Genomic DNA, 19,309 nt, shown 5'->3' with positions numbered 1-19,309 from the left:
TTGACCTGATGCCTGTGACCTGGGGATCTGGAGTTCATGTTGAGCACTTCTGAAGACACTCCCCCTCAATTGTATTTAAATTCCACAGGTTGAGTGGTAGGATTGGATCAGGATTTTGGATTCTCAGTCTGCTGCTCCACGTTAATAGTCTAGTAATTTAAACTCCTACTATTTCCTCTTTGTAAATCGCATGGCCGAGGACTCAGAAATTATCCCTGTGGCAACCTAAATGTAGATCCTGCCACCAGAATCTTTGCTGGTAACTTTCCTACCACGGTGGTGCAGCGGTAGAGTTGCTGCCTTACAGCGAATGCAGCGCCGGAGACTCAGGTTCGATCCTGACTACGGGCGCTGTACTGTACGGAGTTTGTACGTTCTCCCCGTGACCTGCGTGGGTTTTCTCCGAGATCTTCGGTTTCCTCCCACACTCCAAAGACGTACAGGTTTGTAGGTTAATTGGCTGGGCAAATGTAAAAATTGTCCCTTGTGGATGTAGGATAGTGTTAATGTGCGGGGATCGCTAGGCGGCGTGGACCCGGTGGGCCGAAGGGCCTGTTTCTGCGCTGTATCTCTAAATCTAAAACTCTAAATCCAAAAAAAATCTACCACTGATATTAGGCTCACCAGACTGCCAGAAAGGGTGTTAACAAACAGGATTATACACCTTGATAGAGAAAGCATGTGGAGGCTTTGGAATGAGCAGAGGAGGTTTACCAGAATTATGCCTGAATTACAGGATATTAGCTACAAGGAGAGATTGGGCACGCAGGACAGACTTGGGTTGTTTTCTCTGAGATTAAAGGGAGACCAGATGGAAGTATATAAAATTATGAGAGGCATAGATATGATAGACAATCAGAATGATATGGATCATGTGCAGGGAGCTAAGGGTTTGTCTTGGCAACATGTTCGCCACAGAGATGGTGGGCCGAAAAGCCTGTTTCTTGCTGTACTGAATCACATCTTGTGCCCTGCCCTCATCAAAACACTTTACCTTTCCAATGAATTCAATCAGGTTGGTCAGACAGGATTTGACCTTGACAAAGCCTTGCTGACTGACCCTGATTCATCCGTGTCTTTCTAAGTGATCACTAATCCTCTCCCTCGGAATTATTCCTACATCTTCACTGCCACTGATTGTTAGGCTCAAAGGCCTACAGTTACCAGGCTTTTCCCTGCTGCCTTCATTGAAAAGGAAGACCACATCTGCTGTCCTCCAATCATCTGCTACTTCACTTGTATTGAACAAAGATTTAAGAATCCCAGCCAGAGTTCCAGCAATCTCTTCCCTTGCCTTGCACAAAAACCTGACATAAATCCCATCCAGTCCTGGGGATTATCCAATTTTAAACCTGCCAAGGTATCAGATATCACCGTTTTGTTTAAGGAGGGCGCTACTCAACGTTCACATATCTTTTTCAATTCTCCAACTACAAAATCTATTTCCATTTTGAATACTGATGATGTGATGAAAAGTATTCATTCAGGACTTCTCGCAAGTCTGAAGAAGAGTCCCGACACAAAAGGTCACCTATCCATGTGCTCCAGAAAAGCGCCATGACCTGCTGAGTTACTCCAGCACTTTGTGTCTTTTTTTGTAAACCAGCATCTGCAGCCTGGCTCTGTGCAAAGATTGCCCTGTTGTCTCTAATGGCCCCTAATTATTCCTTTGTCTTTAATATACGTAGAGACTGCCTTCAGATTTAAATTAATCCCTCAGGACTACGAAACCTTCAATGGGGGGAGTGATTACACTGGGAATATTTTACATCTGGCACAGATACGTTGAGCCATGGGACCTCCTGAATGGTAAATCAATTGCCCAAACATCTCAACACATTCACAAGCACAAGAACAAAAATAGATACAAATTGCTTTAGTCACTCAACGGGTCAGGCAACATCTCTGGCGAACGTGGATATGTGACATTTCGGGTCAAGACCCTTTGGACTTACAGTAATTTGAAACGTCATCTATCCATAAGATAGATACAGGATGCTGGGGCAACTCAGCAGATCATGTAACATTTCTGGAGAAAAGGAACAGGTAACATTTCAGGCGGATGGTATTCTTCCTTAGGCTCACCTGTCCACGTTCTCCAGAGATGCTGCCTGACCTGCTGAGTTACTCCAGCACTTTGTGTCCTTTTGTGGTGATAACCAAAATCTGCAGTTCTTTGTTTCGAAACAAAGAAATAGGAGGAGTGGTTACTGGGCCACAAACCTGTCCCATCATTCAATATGATCATGTCTAATCTATGGCGACTTCAATTCCTCTTATGTGCCAGTCATAGAGTCATATAGCACGGAAACAGACCCTTTGGCCCAACTCATCCCTGGCGACCAAGATGCCCCATTCCTTCTCTCCCGAGATGTTGCCTGTCCTGCTGAGTTACTCCAGCAATTTGCATCTCTCTTTGGTTTAAATCAGCATCTGCAGTTCCTTCCTGCACATGCCCCTTCTACACTAATCCCATTTGCCCACATTTGGCCCATATCCCACTAAATCTTTCCTATCCACACGCCTATACAAATGTCTTTTAAATGTCGTTATTGTACCTGCTTCAACTCCTACCTCCTCTGGCAGCTCGTTCCATATACCAACCACCCTCTGTGCAAAAACTTTGACCCTCGGGTCCCTATTAAATCTTTCCATTCTCACCATAAACCCAGTCCCTCATATCCCTTAATTCCCCATCCATCCAAATATTTAACTATTACCCCCTTAAATATGTCCAACACCATCTGCCCGACACCATCTTTGGGGGGCAGACAACTACAGAGATTTATTACTTCTAAAATAAGAAATTTCTACACACCGCAATTTTAAATGAATGACTGCTTATTTATTCTAAGGTATCACAAAATGCTGGAGTAACTCAGCAGGTCAGGCAGCTTCTTGGAGAGAAGGAATGGGTGACATTTCGGTCTTTTTAGAAAATAGAACAGCACAGGAACAGATCTTTCAGCCCACAATGTCTGTAGAACATAATGTCAGGTTAAACTAATCTCTGCCTGCACGTGACCCATATCCCGCCATTTCCTGCATATCCATATGCCTATCTAAAAGTTTCCTGAACGTCACTATCATATCTGCGTCCAACACCAATCCTGGGCAGCACGTTCCAGGCGCACACCATCCTCTGTGTAAACTAACTCATCCTGTACCTCTTCTTTAAACTTTACCACTTTGTTCTTAAAGCTACATCCTCTAGTCTTTGACCTTTTTGCCCTTGGTCCCACTTTGTAAAAGCATATTATAAATCACAGGAGCAGAATTAGGCCATTCGGCCCATCAAGTCTACTCCCCCATTCAATCATGGCTGATCTATCCTTCCCTCTCAACCCCATTCACCCGCCATCTTCCCATAATCTTTGACACCATTACAAATCAACAATCTGTTAATCAGCACTTTAAAAATACCCAAGGAATGTCTGTCGATGAACAATACAGGAGTTTTTAAAGAAGCATTGGCTTTAAAATGGAAAAGAAATACAAAAGGTTTATTTCCCTGTGTGGGGGGGGGGGGGGGGGGGGTTAGCCAATAAATGATTATCATTAGATAGACACCAATAACTGGAGTAACTCAATGGGACAGGTAGCATCTCTGGAGAGAAGGAATGGGTGATATTTCGGGTCGAGATGCTTCTTCAGACCCAAAACATCACCGATTCCTTCTCTCCAGAGATGCTGCCTGTCCCGCTGAGTTACTCTGGCTTTTTGTGTCTTCAGTTTAAACCAACACAAATGGTCAACATTCTTAGATCCACCTCAGTGTGACAATTGATTGTTCTTGCCTCGCCTCCACCTAATTGGCTGTACTCTCCCTGATGCCACAAAGGTGTGGGTGGGTCTCCCAACTGTTATAAAGCAGGGAAGAGGGAGCAGCATCGTTGAGTTACTTTCTCATCCGGCAAGTAAATCAAAGTCCTAATTCCGGTATCCATTGGCACTTGCTTGGGTGTGGTTGAAATGTTTCATTGACTTGGTTTGGGTGTTTGGTGTGGCAGGTTTGGGGATTTGGTAACTGTGACCTGGTGTTAATGTTTTTTTTGTAATGTGGGGTCTAGACCCAAAATGTCGACCATCCTTCTGCCTGAGCAGATGCTGCCTGATGTCCAGAGCGTTATTCTTTGCTCCAGATCCCTGCATCTGCGGTCTCTTTCAACTGTCCTAATGGGCTCTCTTTGTGTTTCAGCCACTCCCCACTCACTGTAAACCATGGCTGAAGATGAGATTGCCGCTCTGGTGGTGGACAATGGCTCTGGGATGTGCAAGGCTGGCTTTGCAGGGGATGACGCCCCCAGGGCTGTGTTCCCCTCCATCGTGGGACGGCCTCGACACCAGGTGAGTCCTCCAGCTGTTGTCTGCTGGATACCCCTCCTTCCATTTGCCATTAGCTGGCTCGCTCGCCGGACTGAGGTATAAGCCATTTGCCTTTTCAGTGGTGCCTGTGTATGAGATCCCATTGCATCCCGTGCAGTGTAGGTGTGCCCTCTGATGCGGGTTAACGTCTGATCCTGCTTTCTTGTTGAACTTCTCTCGCTGGTTTCTGGGAGACAGAAACATGATCCTCTCCATTCTGTTCTTTCCTTTTCACCACATTTCCTCTCTTTCCTCTCCTGTTTTGTCTTGTTTAATGCCCGGTCTGACTTCCCTCTGCTGACAGTGGAGTTTCCCCCAGCTCAGCTGACTGCTACTTGTGGTGGGGTCGGGGCTAACTGGCCAAGGAGAAAACTCCCCCTCTTTGAACATTGAATTCTCCAACTTCTGCTCTCTACTAAAAAGGGCGGCACAGTGGTGCAGCAGGTGGAGCTGCCGCCTCACAGCGCCAGAGACCTGGGTTTGATCCTGATCATGGGTGTTGTCTGTATGGAGTTTACACGTTCACTATGACTGCCTGGGTTTCCTCCCACATCTCAAAGACATAAAGGTTTGTAGGTTAATCATCCTCTGTAAATTTCCCCTAATGTGTAGGGAGAGGATGTGAAAGTGGGATAACTTAGAACTAATGTGAATGGGTGATTGATTGTTGGCATGGACTCTGTGGGCCATGCTGTATGTCTAAACTAAACTTCATGGAATACTCCCCACTCCCTCTTTCTTATCTGTGACACCCCCCCCCCCCCCCCCACTTCCCTACCATCTTTAACCCTGCTCCTTCCCCATTCTCTGTACACTTATCTCCCATCCCTGTCCCCCATTTCCCTTTCATCGTCCCACTTTTCTATCCCCTGTTCCCTTCCTCCCACATCGCTCCCTCTGGCTTTACATCTCACCCCTCCTCTGCTCTCCTTATCTGACCCCCTTTATTGCCTTTTCACCTCCAGCCTTTATCACTGTATCCACCAATCACTTGCTCGGCTTTGCACCGACCCCAACATTTTTTCCCCAGCGTTCCTCCCCCCACTCCAATCAGTCTGAAGAATGGTCCTGACCTGGAAACGTCATCTGTCCATTCACTGCCTGACCTGCTAAGTTACCACTTGAGATTCCACATCTCCAGTTTCTTATTCTTCTTTTGACATTTTGCTGATGGAAATTAATTTTGTTCCCATTTTAGGGAGGACCTCACCAAAAGGGGGAGACGGGACCAACTTAGGTTCAGATGTGTGCTATATCGCAGCGACAGAGACACGGTTCAATCCTGACCTCTGGCGTTGTCTAAGTGCATGTTCTCCCTGTTACTGCATTGATTTCCCCAATCTGCATTATCTCCTCCCACATCCCAAGGAAATACAGCCGATGGGTTAGTTGGCGGCTATAAATCACCCTATTGTATGGGTGAGGGGTATAATGTAGAGGGAATAAAACAAGGTATTAATGTGGATTGTGTAAATTGGTGGTTGAGAACCATTGCAGTGGTCTGCTGAGCCTTCTTCACCTGTGTCCATCTATCACTTGCCAGGCTTTGACCTACGCCTCCTCACTTTCAGCTCCCCCCCCCCCCCCCATGGATAGAGATGCTTCCTGACCTGCTGAATTACTTCAGCATATTGATTCTTTTTTTTAAACCATGATCTGCTGTTCCTTATCTCCTGTTTCTGTGCTCTATCTCACTGGCTCTAACCTGGACTAGTATGTGTTCACTGGAACTCTAGGTTGTGGCATCTTCTGTGGAGGCAGACAGAACAACCCTTCTCTGTGACTTGACATGCCAGGTATTATGCCCTCGTCAGACCAAGCACAGGGTTGCACTTGGTTCTTGATGAGCAGTTGTCATCTTTGTACCATTAGAAATGTTCTGTACTGAACCTGTTGCCCTGATCTTTAGGCTGATTACAGATATATCTCTACTCCCATTGGGTCCAGTCCTACTGTGAACACGAGGGATAAATCCCCAGGGCCTGATGAGATGTATCCCAGGATAGTATGAGCGGCAAGCAGGAGATTGCTGGGACCTTAATATATATTTTTTAAATCAAGTACCAGATGAAATCAAAGGTCTTACTTTTTTTTACACAAACCAAATTATACTTTAGAGATGCAGCGTGGAAACGGGCCCTTCGGCCCACTGGAGTTTGTGTCGACTAGCGATCCCCGTACACTAACACTATCCTACACACTAGGGACAATTTTACAATGTTAAAAAAGCCAATTAACCTACAGACCTGCACGTCTTTGGAATGTGGGAGGAAACTGGAGCACCCAGAGAAACCCCACGCGGTCACTGGGAGAACGGCCGGACTCCATACAGATAGCACCTGTAGTCAGGATCGAACCTTGATCTCTGGCGCTGTAAGGCAACAGCACTACTGCTGTGCCACCTTTACAGAATAATAAATCTAACATCAGTGGTGAAGTTATTGAACAATATGAATGGAAAATCTGCACTTGGAAAGCCAGGGGATTACCTGGGATAGCCAACATGACTTTGTTAGGAAAAGCTCAAAAGGTTAATAAGGTACATTCAGTGTAAGGTGATTGATGTCGTCTATATGGACTTCAAGGCCTATCCCACGTGGGAAATGGGTTCAATCCCACATGCCCTTGGGATCCAAGGAAAAATTTATTCAAAACTGGCTTGGTAATAGACGCCTTGCTCTGTGTTAAATTGCCCCTCGGGCCCCTTTCTCATCGAGTCACACAACACGGAAACAGGCCAACTGATCTCAACCCAACTGATCCATACAGACCAAGCTGGTCATCTAAGCTAGAACTATTTGTCTGTGTTTAGCAACCTTTCTTATCCTTAAACTGGTCCAAATGTCTTTTAAATGTTGTTATTGTACCTGCCTCAACTATTTGAGGCAGCTACATACTAGGTATCTAGCAGCTTGTTCCATATACCCACCACTCTGTGGAAAAAGGTTTCCCCTCTCACCTTAAACCTATGCCCTCTGGTTGTTGATTTTCCCCTCGCCTGGGGAAAAACGACTGGGTAAACATTCAATTTATGCACTATATGGAAAAATATAGAGTAAATGGAAAGGCCCTCACAGCATCTGGTGTGCTTGCCTTCTTCACCAGTCTCGCCATATAGAAAATACTGGTTTAAAAACCATTAAAAATCAAAAACTATAGATGCTGAAAACCTGAAATACAATCTGATGATGCTCAGCAGAAGGGGCAGCCTCTGTGGGAAATGAAATGGTGCATGCATCAGGTCCAGGACCCTTCATCAGAGAGAAAACAAGGTGGTGAGGTGGGTGGGTTGAACAAAGGGATTTAATTTTATTCATTTTCATCATACTGTATCTGTATCTCGCTGTACTTGCGCTGGACAATAAACTTGACCTGATTGGAAAAGAAAGATCCAGGGTAAGACCAGATGACCTAATGTGGTGTAGGTGTGGTCAGACTAAGCTGGTATCTGTGTACGGGTGAGGCTGTGGGAAATCCCCAAATGGGCCACACCAGACAGAAATGAAACTCAATGATGTTGGGCAGAAATCCCCACACTAATACAGATAGTGATCTGTTGCCTCAAGTCAGAGAACCTGATCTTATAGTCCCACACGCTGCCATGTGCCCGGACAAAAGTGTTATTCCTTCAGTTTGCATAGCACCAGTGCAGGGGGAATTGATCAAAGCCAGTTAGAACATAGAAATATACACACCGGAACGGGCCCTTCGGCCCACAATGTCTGTTCCGAACATGATGCCGAGTTAAACTGATCTCCTCTGCCTGCACGTGATTCATGTCCCTCCATTCCCCGCATATCCAAATGCCCATCTAAAAGCCTCTTAAACAGGATTAAAGACGTTGGTAGGTGCATGGAATGCTTAAACTACCATTCCCCGCGGTACGTTCCAGCCACCTACCACCCTGTGTCATTTTTTTTTAAAGAACGTCCTGCATATCTCCTTTACACACTGCCCTTTTCACCTTAAAGCAATACCCTCTAGTCTTTGATATTTCCATGCTGGGAAAAAGGTTCTGACTGTCAACACTATCTATTCCAGTTGGGGAATGAAATGGGTATGGTCACTGAGTTTGGTTTCTCAAGTCTAGAGGTCACGTAGTAAACATTGAATGGACTGTGCCTGACTGAAGGAAGTGTAAGTGTTTCACTGTTTCACCTTGAGAGAATGTTTAGGTAAAAGGATGTGGAGGCTTTGGAAAGAGCAGAGGAGGTTTACAATAGACAATAGGTGCAGGAGGAGGCGATTCGGCCCTTTGAGCCAGCACCGCCATTCAATGTGATCATGGCTGATCATTCTCAGTCAGTACCCCGTTCCTGCCTTCTCCCCATACCCCCTGACTCCGCTATCCTTAAGAGCTCTATCTAGCTCTCTTGAATGCATTCAGAGAATTGGCCTCCACTGCCTTCTGAGGCAGAGAATTCCACAGATTCACAACTCTCTGACTGAAAAAGTTTTTCCTCATCTCAGTTCTAAATGGCCTACCCCTTATTCCTAAACTGTGGCCCCTTGTTCTGGACTCCCCCAACATTGGGAACATGTTTCCTGCCTCTAACGTGTGAACGTTACCAAATTATGCCTGGATTACAGGATATTAGCTACAAGGAGAGGATTGGATTGTTTTCCCTGAGGTTGAAGGGAGATCGGATGGAAGTATATAAAATTATGAGAGGCATAGATAGGATAGACAGTCAGAAGTATATGGATCATGTGCAGGGAGCTAAGGGTTTGTCTTGGCAACATGTTTGTCACAGACATGGTGGGCTGAAAACCCTGTTTCTTGCTGTACTGTTCAATGTTCTGAATCACATCTAGGGCCCTGCCCTCATCAAAACACTTTACCTTTTCAAAGAAATCAATCAGATTGGTCGGACATAATTTGACCTTGACAAAGCCTTGCTGACTGTCTCTGATTCGTCCTTGTCTTTCTAAGTGATCATTAATCCTCTCCCTCGGAATTATTCTTGCATCTTCACTGCCACTGATTGTTAGGTTCACAGGTCTACAGTTACTAGGCTTTTCCCTGCTGCCTTCCTTGAAAAGGAAGACCACATCTGCTGCCCTCCAATCATCTGCTACTTCAGTTGTATCGAGCAAGATTTAAAACTACCAGCCAGAGTCCCAGCAATCTCTTCCCTTGCCTTGCACAAAAGCCTGGCATAAATCTCATCCAGTCCTGGGGATTATCCAATTTTAAACCTGCCAAGGCATCAAATATCACCATTTTGTTTAAGGAGAGCGCTACTTAACTTTCACATATCTTTTTGAATTCTCCAACTACAAAATCTATTTCCATTTTGAATACTGATGAAAAGTATTCATTCAGGACTTCTCGTAAGTCTGAAGAAGAGTCCCGACCCAAAAGGTCACCTATCCATGTGCTCCAGAGAGGCTCCCTGACCCGGGAAAAAGGTAAAAGGACACAAAGTGCTGTGCAACTCCGCGGGTCAGGCAGCATCTCTGGACAACATGGATACGTGACCTTTTGGGTCATCGGAAGACGCTTTTGAAGAGTCCCGACCCAAAATATCCAATACCCATGTTGAGTCTGAAGAAGGGAAATGTCACCTATTCATGTTCTGCAGAGATGCTGCCTGACCCGCTGAGTTACTTCAGCACTTTGTGTCCTTTTGTGTAAACCAGCATCTATAGAGGGGAAGCAATTTTTCATAAAAAGGGCAATTCACCATGCACAATGTCTCATAAAAATTTGTACAACATACAAATGGGTGTTTTTTGTCCACCTTGTCCATCTGTCTGTATTCCCTCAACTTTCCTATCAGCAGAGCAACCGAAAGCATCCTATCGATATGCATCACAGCTTGGGATATCAACAGCTCTGGTCAAGATCGAGGAAATTGCAGAGTTGTCGATGTAGCCTGGCCTATCACACAGACCAGACTCCCCATCATTGACTCCTTCTACACTTCACGCTGCCTCAACAAAGTAGCCAACATAATCAAGGATATTCTCACCCCGGCCATTCTCTCTTCTTCTCTCTCCCGTCGGGCAGAAGGTACAAAAGCTTGATATCATGTATCTGCAGATTCAGGAACAGGTTCCTCCCCACTATCAGACTATGAATGGAACTCACATAAACCAATGAATGATTCCCAATCCACCTTGTTGTAGCCCTTGCACTTTTTTTATCTGCACTTTCTCTGAAGCTGTAATGCTATATCCAACACACTGTTTCCTTTCTCTTTATGCATTACTTGGTGTACTCATGAGTGCTTTAGTTTGCCTGCAAAACATGTTTTCACTGTATCTCAGTACATGCGACAATAAACCGGAAATACCAAGAAATGTTAGAAATGTTAATGAACAGAGACACCTTGAGGTTCAAGTCCAAGATGCATTGAAAGTGGCAACTCAGAAAGACAGGACAGAGAATACAAGAAGTGGGATATTATGTTGCAGCTTTACAGAACACTAGTTAGGCTGCACTTGTTCTGCACACCACATTACAGGAAGGATGTGGTTGTGCTGGAGAGGGTGCAGAGGAGATGTTAAGCAAAATAAACACCTAGCTAGATATTGGAAGATTGTGTTATTTAGAACTAGATGGTATGTTTGTGCGAATATTGAAATATCTCCAGATAACCAATCATTGTTACTTTTAAAATTTTTATTTGGTAAGTGTACCATACTGTCTTATTCTTATTTTTTTTGTTTTTTGAATTTTATTTTTTATTTTTTGCTTTTCTTATTTTATTTTAATTTATGTTGATGGTGTTGTACTGTTTTGTATATATCTCTCTGTGAAAAACAATAAAAATGTAAGTGAAAAAAAAAGGAAAAAAGCAAAAACGTAAGTGAAACAAAAAGCTGGTGCAACTCGATGGGTCTACAGAGCCTACAGTGTCTACAGAGACAGAGAGATGGTTGACACCTTTTGGGCTGATGCCCTGCATCAGGATTTTACCTATTTCAGGATGTTGCCTGGATTGGAGGACTTTAGTATGGAGAGGCTGGGTTTGTTTCCTTTGGAGATTGAGGGTTGATGGGCCTGCGATATCAAGTCAAGTCAAGTCAATTTTATTTGTATAGCACATTTAAAAACAACCCACGTTGACCAAAGTGCTGTACATCAGTTCAGGTACTAAGAACGAACATACAATGGCACACAAACATAACAGCACATACATAAACAGTTCACAGCGCCCCCTCAGAGGGCCTCAAATGCTAGGGAGTAGAAATAGGTTTTGAGCCTGGACTTAAAGGAGTCGATGGAGGGGGCAGTTCTGATGGGGAGGGCGATGCTGTTCCACAGTCTAGGAGCTGCAACCGCAAAAGCGCGGTCATCCCTGGGCTTAAGCCTAGACCGCGGGATAGTCAGTAGCCCCAAGTCGGTCGACCTGAGGGACCTGGCGATAGAGTGGTGGGTTAGAAGATTTTTTGATATGCAAGCCCGTTTAGTGCTTTGTATGTGAATAGGAGGAGCTTGTAGTTGATTCTGTGCTGTACTGGAAGCCAGTGGAGAGAGGCCAGAATCGGGGTGATGTGGTCCCTTTTACGGGTACCCGTCAGGAGTCTCGCTGCGGCGTTTTGGACCAATTGCAGGCGGGATAGGGATGATTGGCTGATCCCAGTGTATAGGAAGTTGCAGTAGTCTAGGCGGGAGGAAATGAATGCATGGATGATTTTTTCAATGTCAAATTGGAGGAATGGTTTGATTTTAGCTATGGTACGAAGCTGGAAGAAGCTGGCTTTTACCACAGCGTTGACTTGCTTGTCAAACTTTAATGCAGAGTCAAATATCACGCCAAGGTTTTTGACATGCGGTTTGACTAGGGAGGATAGGTTTCCAAGGCTGCCTGTTATCGTTTTGATGGAGTCGGGGGGGACCAAATAGGATGACCTCAGACTTGCTCTCGTTTAGTTGAAGGAAGTTCTGTGCCATCCAACATTTTATGTCCTCAAGGCAGTGCATGAAGTGGGAGGTGGGAATGTTACTGAAAGGGATTCTGAGGGACAGGATCAGCCGGCATATGAAAAGTGAGGACTGATTACTGGTAGTCAGTACGGCTTTGTGCGTGGATGATTGTTCTTACCAATTTGATTGCATTTTATTTCGAAAAGGGTGATTGAGGAAAATTTTGACAGTGTCACATGATTGGTGAGTCTGAAAGGTCGGATCATGTTGGATCTAGAGTGAGATCGCCAAGTGGGTACAAAATTGACTTGCTTGAAGTAGATAGAAGGTGGTAGTGGAGAGTTGCTTCTCATATTGAAAGCCTATGACCCAGGGAAGCAGTTGTTTCTGTCTGATGCGCACTTTCAAGCTTCTGCACCTTTTGGCGGACGGGAGCGGGGAGAAGAAGGAATGACCGGGTGAGAAAAGTTTTTGACTGGGATGGGGCATTTATGTCATGAGGGGTTGGGTTTGTTTTCCTAGGAGCGCAGTACGATGAGGAGGGCAGGAGAAGTATTGAGAATTGGATGGCAAAAATGGGGTAGATGGTAGATGTTTTCCTCCAAGGTGTCCAAAATTCCATTCTGGGTTAGCAGTATGGTTTGGAGGGGAACTGAGGAAGAACGCTTTCAGCCAGAGAACAATTGGAGTTGGGAACGCACTGAAGCGCCAAAGAAGGAAGAGAATCTGAACATGTTAGAATCCTGAGAAGTACAGAATCACCAGTGCATAGAAGACTAAAGATGGGATGAACTGGATTGTATAGATGTGGACTAGATGTTTGGCATGGACATGTTTCGCTGAAAGTCCTGATTCTGTGTTGTACACCTCTAATTCTATGACCCGTTGACAGCAAGGTGTGGTTGTTGACTTGGCAAGGTTGGTGAGAAGATATCCCCAGGAGATGTTGCATCAGCACCTGCAATAAGTGAATTTCTATTGTTCCAAGTGTCCAAAGTTTTAAGTGATCATTTTAACCTAATCTAATTAATCTTTTGTCCAATTTCTCCATTCCAGGGTGTGATGGTGGGAATGGGTCAGAAAGACAGCTACGTTGGGGATGAAGCCCAGAGCAAGAGGGGCATCCTGACCCTGAAATACCCAATTGAACACGGGATTGTGACCAACTGGGATGACATGGAGAAGATCTGGCACCACACCTTCTACAATGAACTGCGAGTGGCCCCAGAGGAGCACCCTGTCCTCCTCACAGAGGCTCCACTCAATCCCAAAGCCAACCGGGAGAAGATGACCCAGATCATGTTTGAGACCTTCAACACCCCAGCCATGTACGTTGCCATTCAAGCTGTGCTGTCCTTGTATGCCTCTGGCCGCACCACTGGCATTGTGATGGACTCTGGGGATGGTGTGAGTCACACTGTGCCCATCTACGAAGGCTACGCCTTGCCACACGCCATCCTGCGTCTGGACCTGGCTGGCCGGGATCTCACTGACTACATGATGAAGATCCTGACCGAGCGTGGGTACTCCTTCACAACCACAGCCGAGAGGGAGATTGTCCGTGACATCAAGGAGAAGCTCTCCTATGTGGCCCTAGATTTTGAATCAGAAATGCAGACGGCCAGCGCCTCCTCATCCTTGGAGAAGAGCTACGAGCTCCCTGATGGCCAAGTTATCACCATTGGCAATGAGCGTTTCAGGTGCCCCGAAACCCTCTTCCAACCCTCCTTCATTGGGATGGAATCTTCTGGGATCCATGAGACCAGTTACAACAGCATCATGAAGTGTGATGTGGACATCAGGAAGGATCTGTACGCCAACATTGTCCTAACTGGTGGAACCACCATGTTCCCAGGGATCGCTGACCGCATGCAGAAGGAAATCACAGCCTTGGCTTCAAACGCCATGAAAATTAAGATCATTGCTCCACCAGAGAGGAAGTATTCAGTGTGGATCGGAGGTTCCATCCTGGCTTCTCTCTCCACTTTCCAGCAGATGTGGATCAGTAAGCAGGAGTACGATGGTTCTGGTCCCTCCATTGTCCATCGCAAATGCTTCTAATGGCCCTGGGTCACGTGCATTCATTGTGACCATCAGTCTTCACTCACCTGTCACTCTTTCCAACCCTGCTTTTGATCTATTGTACATTCCATAACTTTTCCAACCTATGATGCCGATTGCAAACTGTGACACAATGTTGAAACAATTGTCTATGAGTGTGTTTGAAGTATTATTCCTGTAATGGATAAATATGCCTTCATGGTTGAACTATCAATGTCTTGGGGGTGGGGGGGGGGGGGGGGGAGCGTGGGGGGGGACACAGATCCTAAAGCTTCAATTAAGCAGTATGTTTGTACTTTGCAGTTGTCAGATTATATAAATTTTGAATAAAAGTTTTCTGCTAATAATTCTTCCCTGTCTTTGAGTTTCTATATTGAAGCTAGAAGTCTGATCCATCTATTTCTCAGAGATATATGGGATCTTCACCATGGATCCAATTGCCAACTCCGGCTGTGAAGCAATGGGAGTGGACACTTCCCACGTGTCCAACATTCCAGTTGCTGTGTTGGAACCCAGATGGAACCAAGCTTGTCCACGGGTATAGCCATTGAGCCTGGCTCCTGCCTATACTTCTAGGTGCACATGGATGAGCCTTGGGGTATTTCTGCTGTTGCTCCCTGCATATGAAGGTTTAACTGCTGCTGCGGCCACATGGCGACTGAGAGGGAAATACATCAAGGGATGTCAGCAGACGTGAAAGCAATTGGTCTCTGAATGTTATGGCATGCAGGTTTCCTCTGTACAAGATTGTTTATCTATCCTGTCCTGTGCATGCATCAGTATTAATATTAGAATGGAAACTTTGGTCACTCCTAAGGAACCCTGTGAATTAGCAAATAGTGAGGAGATGTTGCCAAAAGCAAGTTCTGAATGCACTTAAAGGTCCTGAGCGATGGCTTGTTTAACTGGGGCATCTCACCAAAGCACTCCTCCAAACTTTTTAACATCTTCAACCACCACACTTGGCAAAGTGTTCCAGGCACCCATCGCTCTCACTATATTTTAAAAAAACTTGCCACACACATCTCTTTTAAACTTTCCCCCTCTCACCTTAAAGCTATGCTCTCTAGTCTGACCTTTCTACCCTGTGAAGGTTCTGAATGTCTACCTGATCTATGCCTTTCATTATTTACAGTATCTATTTCTAATCGGGTCTCCCCTCAACCTCTGAGCTTAGAGATCAGACAAATAATCCCATTTTGTCCAACCTCTCCTTACAGCTAATACCCTCTAATCCAAATATCCTCCTCTGCACCCTCCAAAGTCTCCACTTCCTTCCTCTAATGGGGTGACCAGAACTGCACATAATACTCCAAATAGTGCCGAACCAAAGTTCTGCAAAGCTGCAAAACTATTTCCTGACTCTTGTATTCACTGCCCCGAACTATAAAAGCAAGCATACCATCTGCCTTCGTTACCACTCTATCCACTTGTTTTGCTACTATCACAGAGCTATGGACTTTAATCATAAGATCCCTCTGTTTATCAATGACGTTAAGGCTCCTGCCATTAATTGTATACTTACCCCTTACATTTGACCTCCCAAAGTGGAACACCACACAATTGTCTGGATTCAATGCCATCTGCCATTTTCCACACATTTCTGTAGCTGATCTGTATCCATTAACAGCCTCCTTAGCTCTACACAACTTTTTTGGTCTTTTTTTGTGTCATCTGCAAACTTACTAACCAACCCATCTACATTTTCATCCAAGTTTTTTTAAATATAACCCTAACAAGAGGTCCCAGCACTGACCCTATGAAACTCTGGTCACAGACCTCCAGCCAGAATAACATCATTCCACCACAAGCCTGTGCCTTCTATGGGTAAGCCAGTTCTGATTCCAAATGACACGTCACTGTGGATCTCCTGCATCATGAACTGATGAATCAGCATTTCATCAGGGACCTTGTCAAATGCCTTAAATTCCCAGTAGGCTACGTCCACTGTCCCAACCTTATCAACTACTTTTGTCACCTCCTCAAAACTGCTCTCAGGAAAAGCCATGCTGACTGTCCCTAATTAGCTCATTCTTTTCTGAATGTAAGTAAATCCTATTCCCAAGAATCCTCTCCAAGAGCTTCAACACCCCTCACCGGTATCTTCTTATTACTTGCCAGGCTTTATCCTGCCCTTCCTCTCCTCCAGCTTTCTTCCCTCCCACCCCCACCACCACTACCTCAATCAGTCTGAAGAAGGATCCCTATCAGAAATGTTGCCTATCCATGTTCTCCAGAGATGCTGCCTGACCCACTGAGTTACTCCAGCACTTTATATGTTTTTGTAAACAAGCATCTGCAGTTTCTTGTTTCTACCATTTATGTGAGGCTTACCATCTTCATCAAGGCCCCTGCAATCTCCTCCCTTGCCCCTCTAAATAACCCGGGACGGACCCCATTGGGTTCTGTGGGTTTATCCACCTTAATGCTCTTCAGTAAACCCAACACCTAGATCCCAAACTGCCCTCGTAAATTAGTATACCCCACGCTAATCTCATCATCCTCGATGTCCTCCTCCTTGATGAATACCAATGCAAAGTAATCATTAAGTACATTGCCTACATCCTCTGAATCTAAGCATAAATTCCCTCTCTTATTCGTGAATGGTTCTATCTTTCCCCTTGTTACCGTTAATCCAACATTTCATGGCCCCTTCCCGGTCCTACTAATTCCCTACTTGAGTTCTTTCCCGGGTTTTTTTCATATATATTCCTCAAAGGCCCTGTCTTATTTCACCTTCCTAAACCTTATCCTGTATATGCTTCCTTATGTCTTTTTGACAAACCTCTCTCTGCATTCATGTTATATGTAGCGCAATACAGTGAAAGACTTTGTACCCAATTCGTCCAGTTTCTACTCCCTCTTCCCCAAAGTTCTGTAGATTACTCTTTTAACTAGGGGGAAATGGAATAAATGTTTAATGAACCCACTTCCGCTGTGCTTCATTTTGCAGTGAGGTGCTGAAAAATGAAACCTGCTCATTGGTTGTTTGAGTCTTTGTCAGTCCGCTGAAACCGTAGCCTGCAAAGCTTAGCATCACAGAGCCTAAACTCGTAGAAACCACAATAACCAGAGGCAGCACTGGCCTGCGGAAATGATATTTACACTTCCTGAGAGGGAGGTGAGGGCAAGCTCTCCCATATCAGTGGATGAGCATTTGAAACCCCTCAGTATAGGAAGAATATATACTGAGTGTTGGTAAATGGGATTAATGTGGGTGGCTTCTCGATGACCAGCATGGGTGAGATGGGCTGAAAGACCTGCTTCTCAGCTGTGCGATTCTAATGCTTAAACGTGTGTATATTTCTCACAGAATCATAGATGATGGAGATTTTGAGTCTAGCATCAGGACTGCATCTAACAGAGAATCCATGTGGTGCCGCCATCTCACATGCCTCAGTGCAGTTTTTGTGTAAAATATTGCCTTCATTTTTGGTGTAGATATTGTGGGCCATGGGGCCTGTTCCTGTGCAGTACTGTTCTATATTAATTGTAGGATGTAGATCAAGATCAAGAGTGTCTCTGCACCGGATATCAAACCAGAACAATGAAATTCTTACTTGCTGCAGCTTTGCAGGCGCATGTAGGATACTAAGTGGGGGTTTGACACATTTTCTCATCCGTTAAAACCAATATTATGGATAAAGGAACAATGGGGACAACTCAGAGCTGCAGCAAGTGGAACTGCTGTCTCACAGGTCCGGCAATCCTGGATCAATCCCGATCCCTGGTGCTGACTGTGTGGAGTTTGCAGGTTCTGCTTGTGAACTCGTGATTCCCTTGGGTGCTTCAGTTCCCAAAGGCAGGCCACTAAATCTTTCTCAACCTTCCCAATCCATCCACCTCTCCTGTTAATAAATAAACTCAAAGCACACCCTCCATCAGTTGTGCGGCCCTACAACTGTACTAAATGGGATAGTGTCAGACAGGTCAGGCAGTCAATCCTGGGCACCCAGGAGGCAGTGCGGGCCATCGGCAGTTGCAGATATGTTCATCCTTGCAGTCTGTAACCTCATGGCCCGGTATATCCTCACGCCACCATTACTGTTGGATCATAGACACAGTCGTGTGTGAAGAGGGAGTAGAGCATGGGGCTCAGAACACAGCCCTGTTCACAAACATTGTGTTTGACTTGAATGTATTTATGTACAATATTATCTGATCTGATTGGATAGCATGCAAAACAAAGCTTTTCACTGTACCTCGCTCGGTTCATGTGACAATGATAACCTAAGCGATTTAAGTGGTGGATGAGATCAGCCGCTGTCACCCAGCTACTGTGAGTGGAGGCGAACAATGAAAGAGCTAACAGGAAGAGGTGGCTCCAGGAGCAATCCAGTCCTCAGTGGATTTGCGGTCAGACCTGAAACGTCACCCATTCCTTCTATCCAGAGATCCAGAGATGCTGCCTGTCCCACTGAGCTAATCCAGCATTTTGTGTCTATCTATGGATTTGCAGCCATGTTTGGCCAATATTGTTGATAGCATCTCCACTTCCTCTCAACAATCCCAATCTCCAGCTGATTCACGCTGCAGGCCAATACCTTCTTTTTGGTCATTCAGATCTGATCTAAGACATCACACCTCCGATGCCTCGATCCTTCAACTTCCATAACCTTCTCCTCAGTAAAATTAGATGAGAAGAATTTATTTAATATCTTCCCCATCTCTTGTTCTACATAAAGACAGCCATGCTGATCTTTAAGGGGACCTATTCTTTCCCAAGCCACCCATTTGCTCATAATATACCAGTCAAATCTCTCAGGACTTTACATTGCCTGCCAACTCCATTTTATTCATATTTTGGCCCTCCTGATTGATTTTCTTAACCTATTGGCTGAAGATTGGCTAAAGTGATAGGGAGTTTCGAAGAAGTGGATTGTATTATAGACCATGGTTTAATGAGGGTAGACACAAAATGCTGGAGTAACTCAGCAGGACAGGCAGCATCTCTGGAGAGAATGAATGGGTGACGTTTTGGGTCGAGACCCTTCTTCCTGAATCTGC

The 19,309-nt window shown here is 45.1% G+C and overlaps 1 protein-coding gene across 1 annotated transcript; it reads left to right on the top strand.

The window, feature by feature from the left end:
* The first annotated feature begins 4,198 nt into the window (after positions 1–4,198).
* LOC144592829 (actin, non-muscle 6.2-like) lies at positions 4,199–14,415 on the top strand. Its single transcript, XM_078397955.1, has 2 exons — positions 4,199–4,347; positions 13,298–14,415. Exons 1-2 carry the CDS (start codon positions 4,222–4,224, stop codon positions 14,300–14,302), a joined length of 1,131 nt encoding a protein of 376 aa, XP_078254081.1. The 5' UTR covers positions 4,199–4,221; the 3' UTR covers positions 14,303–14,415.
* Positions 14,416–19,309: the final 4,894 nt, after the last annotated feature.

The sequence above is a fragment of the Rhinoraja longicauda genome, chromosome 4 (genome assembly GCF_053455715.1).
Source record: "Rhinoraja longicauda isolate Sanriku21f chromosome 4, sRhiLon1.1, whole genome shotgun sequence".
NCBI classification, from domain to species: Eukaryota; Metazoa; Chordata; class Chondrichthyes; order Rajiformes; family Arhynchobatidae; genus Rhinoraja; species Rhinoraja longicauda.
The sequence above is the reverse complement of the archived record's forward strand: the minus strand, read 5'-3'. Positions and strand labels throughout refer to the sequence as shown.

Excerpts from the sequence above, each read along its gene's own strand:
- LOC144592829 (XM_078397955.1), top strand. The coding sequence starts at position 4,222 with ATGGCTGAAGATGAGATTGCCGCTCTGGTGGTGGACAATGGCTCTGGG. Across the intron at positions 4,348-13,297 it reads TGGGACGGCCTCGACACCAG|GGTGTGATGGTGGGAATGGG; the intron begins GTGAGTCCTCCA and ends TCTCCATTCCAG.